Source organism: Pteropus alecto, unplaced genomic scaffold (genome assembly GCF_000325575.1).
Source record: "Pteropus alecto unplaced genomic scaffold, ASM32557v1 scaffold101, whole genome shotgun sequence".
NCBI classification, from domain to species: domain Eukaryota; kingdom Metazoa; phylum Chordata; class Mammalia; order Chiroptera; family Pteropodidae; genus Pteropus; species Pteropus alecto.
The window spans coordinates 2,095,199-2,105,701 of NW_006432945.1; the positions used below are offsets into that span (position 1 = coordinate 2,095,199).

Here is a 10,503-nt window from a genome sequence, read left to right on the forward strand (position 1 = left end):
CGCGCAGGGCGCTCCCGCGGGCGCCGAGTGGGCTTGGCGGGCCGGGGAGGTAGGGAGGGTCGGGCAGGATCGGCTGCTGGCTGGAGCGCGGGGCCGGGGGCAGCCTCGCCAACTTCCCTGAGTCATTTCCTTGGAATCCTACCTTTGGTGTTTATTTCCCTTAGAAGGAAACTTGGTTTAAAAAAAAAAAAAAAGAAGAAGAAGAAAGAAAGAATAATAATAGCCCTTATTCTTCAGGAGAGGCGCAGGACTCGGGCACCATGGAAAGACAACTTGCCTTTGTTCCCAGACACTTGGGGTGTTGTTTACTTTCTCCCGCGGCCAGGGGCAGGGAGAGCTCTGCTCGCTGCCCCAGAGAGGGGCTTAGAGGCTTCGGCACGGACCCCCCGGGGGTGTGTCTGTTATGCGCGCCAGGACCTGGTGGCGCTGCCAGCCTGCAGGGGTTTCCGTTCTCTAAAACCTCGGACCCCAGGCTTGGGCCTGGCATAGAGACCGGGCACCGGGGCTTGGACACTCGGGCACCTCTACCACCCCCACTGCCGCCCCTGACCCCCTCAGGTTCAGGACCCGAATTCCCAGCACCAGGACCTGACCTAAAGCTCTTGGCCTCTTGGAGCTACAGCTGAGAAATGTACTTCCCAGAGCAGACAGGTGTACTGCAAGGACTGGCAGAAAAAGCGACATCTGTCTATTTAGCAGGGTTGAAGGATTTTATTCCGCTCATCCAGCCCCTTCACCACCACCACCATGAGCTGGTTGAGCCCTTGAGATCTTATTAGGGACGGTGTTGAGGTCAGGGGCGTGGTTCCATCTGGGCCGGATATTTAAGACTGGCAGAGGAAAAGGTGCATTGAAATTAGCAGCCTTTTACTTCCCTGCTTTTCAGTATTGGAATAAGACCTCTAACTGCTATAAGGCTCCTAATATAACGTTCTCGAATTTCCAATGATAGGTGGGGGCATGGATGAGTAAAGAATGACCAGGATCCCCTGTTAAATTCAAGGTGCCACTGAATCTGTAACTACCCTGTTCTGTGTGCCAGCCACTCCTATTAGCATCATAATGGCTCCTAGGAGAGACCGAGCCCAACTCATTTGGAAAAAACAAATTGTATAGAAATGCCTGGTAACTTTACTGTGAGCGTTTGCTGGAAAAAGCTTGACATTTAGCCATCAGCCTTCTGGGAATGCTTGAGGTGTCATTCCACTATATCCACTTGGCTGACAAAACAAACATGCAGGAGCCTGAGGATAAAAGGTTAGGACCTTTTTATTTTTTATTTTTTAAACTCACATATAGACAAAACACACTTGAACACTCTTGAATTCACTCACCTCTGAAAAAAATTTTACCATTAATGTACATCTTTGTGACTGTATCTAATATTAACAGCACATAAATTTGTGGATTTAAACTTCTGAATTCAGTAGCAGAATTATAATGTAAATCTCATCATACAGAGAATAATGACAGTTTGGATCTGAACATGTAACACAAGTAAAGAGTCATGTGAAACTGATGCTTAGCGCGGCACGCTCAATTCTTCAAGAATGTTAAACTTGCCTTCTTAATTTGTTAACTTCCTGATGTAAATTCTAAATAGACTAGAAAGACTCAATTGAAAAATCTCCACTCTCCTAAATAATCCCAACCCGTTTATATTTTATTCAGACTTAACATAAATCATTTGTGGAACTCAGCCTCTCCAGGTAAAGGTTTTGTGTATAAAAGTTTTCAATTCAGAAAAGAAAAACTTACTGAAATGAGGTATCATAAAGGAAAAAAATCCAGGATATAAATAATTCTGCCATTTTTCAAATTCATGTTTCAGTATTGGATTAAGATCAGTACTTCAAATACAAATGCGTAATGATGGAATTTCATGTGCTGAAAACAATAATAACAAATAGAAACACTGAAATCCTTAACAGCCAGGAAAGCTACAACAATAAGTCATTAAAATATAAACAAACTCTTAGTAACATAAAACAGCACAGGGTCCACATAATGTCCTATTAAACAAAGGTAATTGCTGCTAGGGGCCTGCAAATGCTTTTCTTTCTTGAGGGGCATGGATTTGTCAACCTGCTTTGGTTTAGATGTAATAAAAGTTCTACACAGGCAAAAAGCTTGGATCTTATTCCCAGAATCCAGCACAAAAGGGAATATAAATCTGAAGCTGGAAAATACTGTTGCAGTCACAGAGAGAGCTACTAACGCAGAAAAAAGCTGTACTTCATGTGTTCCTGGCAATAGCGCTTCCTGATACAGTTGTCGTAGAATAGGTTAAGAATTTCCTTTTGGACCATTTCATGAGTCTTCCAGGGAATAAATTATCGTGAAGTCTGATACCTTGTTTGGATGCCGAGTTTGAGGGGTGATAGACAGAATGGCGTAGTTTGTTAAATCAATGTAGTCTAAGTTTTTTGGTTGATGACTCAAAGAGCAAAATTGGTGACATATCCCACCATTTCTCTTTAGAGAATTAATTAAACCTCTTTTTTTTTTCTCTCTTTCTCATAATAAGATTTTCTAATAAGTCCTAACTGCTGCCTCTTTGGAGGGCATTTGAAAAGAGAAGGGGCAGGTGGTTTAGAATCCTAAATCAGCTGGCTCTTCATTTCGGCCACTGACCCGGACACCTTCTCCGTCTTCAGAAGGCCTTTCTTTATTCTTCAGTGAGATTGGGATGGACTTGAGGATCTCAACGAGAAGACTGAGTGAAGGATGGAGGAATTGCTGCCAGGAGCTGCTGCGTTAGCCAGAATGACATTATCACTTTAATGAAGCTGCTGTTTCCCCTGCCCCTGGTGTCTTTCCTCCTTTTACCCGGAAGTGGACCCTTGTTATCACATGTAGGTAATAGACTCCTACGAGACAATGAAAGGGTCACCCTTTCTCCAAAACATTACAGGCTACCTAATTTAGAGAAGAAAGCAAGAACTAGACCCTTAGTGCATATTCGAAAGACAGTCAATCTGCAGAGAGCAGGCCTGACATCATTCTTTATGACAGTTCTTTAAACTGCAAAGTGAGAATAGTGGAGGTTTGGCTCTCCTAAAGGAACTGGCACTGTTTTAATAAGGCACTGAGTCTGTCCTGTCACCATTGACCTATGGCCCCTAAATCTTTTTTACTTTAGCATCAGACCCTCTTCTACCTTGAACTCACTCTTGACCCTATCTTGAGCCCTACTTAGGACCAAGTGAGGACACTGAGCCCCCATGGCCAAGCTCCCCACCACCACCACCCTGACTTATGGAGGAGCCCAGGGTACATCACAGAGCAGAGAGGCTTCCCGTCTCCCTGGAGGCCCTGGGGAAGGATGTGAACTGGAGAGAAGGGCAGTGGTGTGTTGCCTCTTGGAAAGTTCCTGCCTTGTGTCTGGGCTTTGCAGAGTAAAGAGTTGCCGGCTGCCTCTGGCCCTGAAACCCTGGCTCCTGTTTAATATTCTGCCTGCTCCGTTGATGTTGTGCTTGGCTCCTGTGGGACTGCAACTCACGGCTTGAAACTGGAGCCAATTTTCTGTCTTCATCTCTCAGTGTTTTGACTGGAGGCAGATCCAGTTCAGGCCGATCAGGGCTGGTGGAAACAACTACCAAGTGTGTCTCTGTCTGCTTCGCTTTGGGAGAAGAAAGTAGAGGCAGCCCCAGAATGTCGTGGAGGAGCGGGCCCTCCGGAAGCGGGAGGAGGAGGGGGCAGAGAACAGACCGAAACTGAGAGCATCAGTAGGGATTCCGAGGGGGAGTTCTGCCTCCCCCTACCCTCGTCTTTTGATTGATTAGTGGATTTCATCAAAGGAGACTCTCAGGGGATTGACTAGAAAATTGATTTCGCCTTATTAATAGAAAGGAAGTGCAAGGGTTTTGGCCTTGCCTCCTGGCAGTACATTTTCTGAGGGAAGGTCAGGAGGAAAATGTGTTTAGGAGGCAAAGCAGCTGTCTAGAGGAAGGCTGGGGGGGATCTGAGAACAATAAGAAATGGGATTTTAAAGATCCGCCCATGAAATGCAGATTGCTGAACACAGAGGCTGAGCTAATAGCAAGAGAGTTTGCTGAGGTTTTTTTTTTTTTTTTTTTTTGGAAAAATAATAAAATGTTTCAGGGTGAAGGGGAGGACCAAGAAGTAAAAGTTTCCTGAAGCGAAACGATGGAGCTGCCAAGGCCACCCATCCGCTGGCTTGCTCTTGATTGGGGCTGTTCTCTGTTTTTTCAGATCTGAGGCTGTCAGAGATGACTCTGGTTCTGTCCATGAATAGATTCTGCGAGCCCATTGTCTCGGAAGGAGCTGCTGAAATTGCAGGGTACCAGACACTATGGGAGGCCGACAGCTATGGAGGCCCGAGCCCCCCAGGGCCAGCCCAGGCTCCTCTGCAGGGAGACCGAGGAGCCGGCCCCCCGTTGGCAGGTACCGCTCTTGACCTTCCCCTGCCACTCTCTGAAGCCAGACTGGTGGGAGGCAGTGGTGTCTGGTGTGCCCCTCTGAGCCGAGCCTGGCTCCAGGGACTTCCCAGGCTGCCTGTGCCCCTCGCTAAGTGAGCCCAGGGCTCCAGGGAGAGAGGACCAGAGGTGATATTTAAATTGCATTCAGATCTGAGTTTGGCCATGTGCTGCTGCTTCGGGTATAAGTCATGCGTCTATATTTTTGAGAGAACCAAACCAGATTTTGAAACTCTCAGTTTGGGCTTTGGTTTTCTACCCTGTGGAACTGCATGGTTCTGTCACAGCTACACAGCCCTAGTGGGCTCGACAACAGAATTTTCATCCCATGAGACAAATAGGAATCCGCACTCTGGGCCAGCAGCTCTCTGTCTCTTCTTTTTATTAAGCACACAATTGGCTTTGGTATTATAGGGGGAAATTTTTCAAAGCTCAGAAAAAAACAAATATGTTCTCTCTGATTCTTTATTATATTTTAAGGTGAGTTCCTTTGGATATTTGTGTAGTACTGACTATCAAAAAAAAAGAAAAAAACTACCACGTAAAATAAGTACTCTTGAATTGTTTTTCTAAAAAGGATTAAACGCTGTGGTCTTTAAAAGTTAGACCCTACTTGAATTCACGGTCGACACTGTACATTTTTGAGAGCAGAAATAACTTTGGTTACCTAATATTTTAATCTAAAATTTTGAATTTCATATTTAGAAAGAAGGAATATCATAACTCCAGTGTACAACCATTTGTTTCCTCACCTAGAGCCAATAATATTTTAAACTTGTTTGATTATTAATGCTTACAGTTTAATATGTGTACATTTGAACAGTGGTATTATGATATCATGAATTTGATTAAACAATTTGAATAAATACTAATATTATTTCAGAGTTGTTACTCTCCTCCCCTTTATAAATTTTGCTGTTTGCCTATGCATAGAATTAAGGATCTGAGTATTTAGTAAATGCTGAAATATGTCATTTTTTTTTCTATAATTGTCTAGAAATCCTTGCCTGGCCTGGGTCACAGGATTCCTTATGATAGCGACTGTTAAGACAAATGTTTATTTTTAATCACCACATATACAGACAAATACGTAACCCAGTTATCTTCTAGAAAGAAAAGAAAGGAAAGTATTTTGTTTGGAAAACCTCTGGCCAACCGCATGTCATTTGTCATATCTGATTTATTACCACAGGATCACATTACAGGGGAATTTCAAATCCTATAACAACGTCCAAGATCACACACTTTAAGAGGAAGTATGTGGAAGAAGAGGATATTCACCCACCACTCAGCGGCTGTAACCATAAAGTACGTTTTTTTAATAGTCGTTATTTTTATTACGAGTTTGAGATATTAGTAACAGTTGCTCGATCCATTTCCAAAAATTAAATTGTTCCATCCGAGCAATGAAAATGAGCCACTTCTCATCAGAGCCATATTAGTCGTTGTCACTTTTTTGGATCCTGTGTTATTTTTTACAAGGAGTTGAAGAAAGAGCCAGCAAGAGCTCTTCTACCCAGAAATAACAAAATTATATAATCCAAGGAATGTCTTTTTTACAAATGATTTCGTTTTTCTCAAGTCGTTTGAAGAGTTGTGGTTATTCCAGGGATCTGTGTGTGCCAAAATATACCTGCTCTTCCCTGATGTGCTCCCCACTCCGAGCTCCAGCTCCCGTGGGCCGTGCCCCTTCTGTGTGAGCCCCCATGGGGGTGCTTACCCAGGGCTCTTTACGGCCCTGGGTAAGCACCCTTAGCGGTGGGCTCCCTTGAATGTGTACATGAAAGCAGAAACATTCATTACATGTGTTCGGTTTGTTAAAATATATCATTCATTCCCGAGAAAGGTCCAAAGCTAACTTTTTTTGCATGTATTAGAAGAAAAATAACAGGATTGGATAAGTATGTAGAAGTTTGAAACTGGCCATCCAAGCTTTTCAAATACCAGTTCTTTTTCCTTATGGTTATCTTCCTTCAAAAAATTGCTGATTTAAGCAAGCCAGACCATAGTTGTCTGATATGCAGAGAGAATTTTTAGCTTTTGATTCGTCTTTCTGTCTGTCTGTTTCCCTCTTACCCCCACCCCACCCCCGTCCTTTAGAAGTCACTTTGACCCTGCTCATAAAGACATTGACATGCATTGGCAGGTGCTGGGCTTTTCCCCTACGTGTGTAGTTCCTGCTTTTGGTCAGCCTATGCTGGTTTAGTTCACAGCCCCTTGGGTCATGCTACCAGTTGGCTTTCTTATGAGCTGGAAGAGCTGGCCCCAGGAGACAAGCAATTTATTTCTTTTTTAGTTTCTGTGTTGTGATTGTAGCAGTTTTCCAATCGCCGCTGGATTTGTACCAACCATCACCCCGTGATGGTATCACCCAGCTCAGGAGTGAGTCCTCTCATTCCCTCTCTGCATCTTTTCTCCTGCCTGACCCCAGAAGGACACTTCCTTTGGCCCTTCAACTGACAGATATTTTCAGGTTCTGAGCCTCATTCCTTATCATTGTCCCTCTATTGAGCAAAGATAATTGGTAAGTATATAAAACCCAGAGGATGAAAAGAGGGACAGCGTTACAAGCCAGTTCTCATGCTCCTTTGATGGTGGCAAGGCCAGGTTTTGAGGTATATCTGTGATGACTTGCCTCTTGGGATCTTTTTTTATTTGCAGCTTTATTGAAATGTAATAGACAATTAGTTGCGCATATTTACGTTGTCCAATTCCATGAACTTTTTTTCAGTTATAGTTGGCATACAATAATATATTAGTTTCAGTTGTACAGCACCTGGGATCTTTTAAAAAATATCTCAATGAGTGTGTAAGTGTGTATTCGTATACATACACGTGAAAGCACAGGTATCATAAGAGAACAGTTTGATGAATTTCACAAAGTGAAAGTTGCTATGTCACATCCAGATCAAGAAGCAACATAACCAGAACCCAGCCCTCTGGTTGTGCCCGCTTCTAGTCACTACCTCTCTGCCCGCCAGAGAAACTGCTCTCCTGACTTCTGTAGTGTTGCGTGTTTCACAGCCCCCTCGCTGCTCCATAAAAGAGCCAACAACCTGACCTGTCGCTGCTGAGTTCTGTCATGGCTGGATTCCCTGGTGCTTGACCACGCCAGCGATGCAGGAAGCGGGGGCATTAGTAGCAATGGGGACAGCATCTCTAAATGAGCCTGGGGAAAACAGGATCGCAACATGCCCAGATCCAGAAACTACCAAGAGAAAAATATGCTGTGATGATATTCTTATGTGGTCCATTTCCTAAGCTTTTTCTTCCTTTTTTGGTTTTTAGACTATCTCAATTTTTGAGGAACGAGCCCACATCCTTTATATGTCCTTAGAAAAGCTAAAGTTTATCGATGATCCGGAAGTGTACCTCCGAAGATCTGTCCTTATAAACAATTTGATGAAAAGGATCCATGGAGAAATTATCATGCAGAATAACTGGTGCTTTCCTACCTGCTCTTTCAATGGCACCTCTGCCCAAGAGTGGTTTATGGCTCAAGACTGTCCTTACCGAAAACGACCACGGATGGCCAAAGAGGAGTGTGAAAAGTTTCATGCCTGCTGCTTTTACCAGGAATGTGGTGGTCACTACTTAAATTTACCCCTTTCTGTCAATGCCAATGTTGGAAGTGCCTCCACCACTGGCGCCTCTTCCTCCTCACCTTCCTCTTCCTCTCCCCCTCTGCCTTTACCCAGTTGTTCCCACCAGGTGGATTTTGATGTGGGCAGTGCACCTATTTACAAGAGTGATGGCCAGATACCTGCCAACGAAATCTTTGTCACTAATGTCAGGTCCTTTGGTGTTCAGGAAAAGGCCAAATTAAATGATGAGAAAGCAAATAATGATACCAACAGGGATGGTGGCCCACTAAGCCATGAACCTGTGGGAAATGACCTTGCTTTTGAGTGCAAAGGCCAATTTTATGATTATTTTGAGACTGGATATAATGAAAAAAACAATGTAAGCGAGTCTTGGAAAAAGTCCTTAAGGAAAAAGGAGCCTTCACCAAGTAACAAACTGTGCTGCGGCAAAAGGAAGTAGAATATGAGCCATCTTTTCACCGAAACTTTGAAGCATGCACAGCATGATCAATTAGCTCTCATAAATTTTATTTTGAATGGATTTTCTAGTTTTGTACGACTGATACATGAACATGCCGTGTCGTTTTAATGCCTGGAGAGCAGACTGCATAAAACATCTGTATGGTAGGCATCAGCAAGCTCCTTATGAATGTGGCGATTTTACCAAGAAAACAGTTGACTTAATGCTTAAAAGTCTATCTTAGTTTTCTTACAGAAAAGAACAGTAGATTAGTCTGGGGGGACAGTGTGCCCTCGTGATATTTCCATTACCCCCAAGGAGCCTGTCTCTAGCTAAGAAATTTCAATGTTTGCCAATTAATTAGGTAGTTATTTGGTAAACAGATCAATATAACCAGCGAAGGATGTCTGCTTCGTCTATATGACACAGTATTTTTTTTTCCGAGTAAAAGACTGAAGACAGGGAGCTAGGTGAAATGGCTTCATGGGGCTGTTAAGTGTTTGTATTTAACAGTCTTGTGTGACAGATGAAAATAGGACGTATCGTAGATGAGACACACCTGTCTAGGGGCGGCAATCAAGCGCTATGCGTAGAGAGCACTCCCTGCAGGTTTCCTCTTGCCTGGGATGGGTGGTGAGGCTTTCAGAGACGTGTTATACAGGGCGATTTTTGGTGCCTTACTTTATCTTAATTTTTGCCGAGGTGAAAATTAAGGATAAATCAGAGTTACAGCAGGGATTTAACAAACAGGAAAAAAAAAAAAAAACACAGGGTGGATCAATATTGTTTGGAAACCGTTGACTTCGAACTATTGCGTTCAACTTTTGATTCGACATCTCTATTCTTCCTTTATTTTTGATGCCCAATTGCTTTTGAATTTGGCATTTTTAGAAAGGGATGGAGGAAACAATAGAGAGAGCTGTTGGAAACCAGCGCTAGCTGCTCGAGCTTTTCTATGGCAACGGTCCGTTGCTGGGGTTTGGGTTTTTTGGGTTTTGGGTCGTTTTGTTTGGTTTGGTTTTCTTGTCCAATGAAGTTCATGAACCAGTGGCATGCATTATATTTTAATCTGTTTTGCATCATTTCACTCGTTTAGATTATAAAAGCATGTGGTTTTTTATATATGACTTTTGCTGTTGATTAAGAAGCACAATGTTAATAAATGATGTGGTGATCAATAAGGTTTTATCTTAAAGAATGTAAAGATTTTAGGTTTGGGAAAGTTATTTTGGAGAAATGGGACTCATTCGGCAATAGCTAGTATGTATTTGGTCAACATTTTTCTCAGTAATTTCTTTAATTTGTATATTTGCAAGAGGGTTCCAAGTGCCCCTTTGGCCTTCCACTCCAGCCAACTCCTCCTGCTAAGCCGTGTTCCAATTTCCAAGGTTACTAATTGGCTTGGGCCTCCTTAAACAGTACTTCATAGGAACCAAATGCTCAATGGAGGAAATAAGTAAGTCCTCCCAGTTTCTCCAAGATAAAGCTTTTTTTATTATTGCTATTAATATTAAATATAGGTCTCATTCATACAGTGTATGAGTAGGATCATCATTTGGACAATGTCCACAAGGACCAATTTTTAAAACATGTTCTTGTGTTATGGCTAAATAGTCTAGTAAGGTTTTGTCCTTTATTTTCAATATTTGATAAACATTTGATGTTGAAAACTTAGATGATAGATGCTTGTATATGAACGTGTTGTTGTAATAAAGTGAGGTTTTCTTGATATATATTTATTAAAATGATCAAAACTCATGAAGATTTTCTTATTTTAATGATTATTGGCTATGCTTCTCTTTTCCAAAGCCCTTTCTCCTTTAAAAAAAAAAACTCAAAACGTCTAGACACTGTAGTGGGCAGTGACCATATAGGCATTTTCAAAATTAAAAAGTACTCGAAGAGGTCAATCTGATAGGTGTTTTAGAATGGTCCTAGTTTGTAGGTTTAGATTTCTGTGGATTAAGAGCATAATGTTAATAAATGGTGTAGTTGGTGATAGATAAGGTTTATCTTAAAG

The 10,503-nt window shown here is 42.5% G+C and overlaps 1 protein-coding gene across 1 annotated transcript; it reads left to right on the forward strand.

The window, feature by feature from the left end:
- The first annotated feature begins 2,518 nt into the window (after window positions 1–2,518).
- On the forward strand, window positions 2,519–10,247 carry SERTAD4 (SERTA domain containing 4). Its single transcript, XM_015586119.2, has 4 exons — window positions 2,519–2,855; window positions 4,216–4,407; window positions 5,632–5,747; window positions 7,728–10,247. The coding sequence occupies exons 2-4, from the start codon at window positions 4,233–4,235 to the stop codon at window positions 8,481–8,483; spliced, it is 1,047 nt and encodes a 348-aa protein (XP_015441605.1). The 5' UTR covers window positions 2,519–2,855; window positions 4,216–4,232; the 3' UTR covers window positions 8,484–10,247.
- Window positions 10,248–10,503: the final 256 nt, after the last annotated feature.

What these genes read in the sequence shown, in the direction of transcription:
- SERTAD4 (XM_015586119.2), top strand. Translation starts at nt 4,233, where the DNA reads ATGACTCTGGTTCTGTCCATGAATAGATTCTGCGAGCCCATTGTCTCG. An exon ending in AGCCGGCCCCCCGTTGGCAG is followed by an intron (nt 4,408 to 5,631) that starts GTACCGCTCTTG and finishes TTATTACCACAG; the next exon opens with GATCACATTACAGGGGAATT. An exon ending in TCAGCGGCTGTAACCATAAA is followed by an intron (nt 5,748 to 7,727) that starts GTACGTTTTTTT and finishes TTTGGTTTTTAG; the next exon opens with ACTATCTCAATTTTTGAGGA.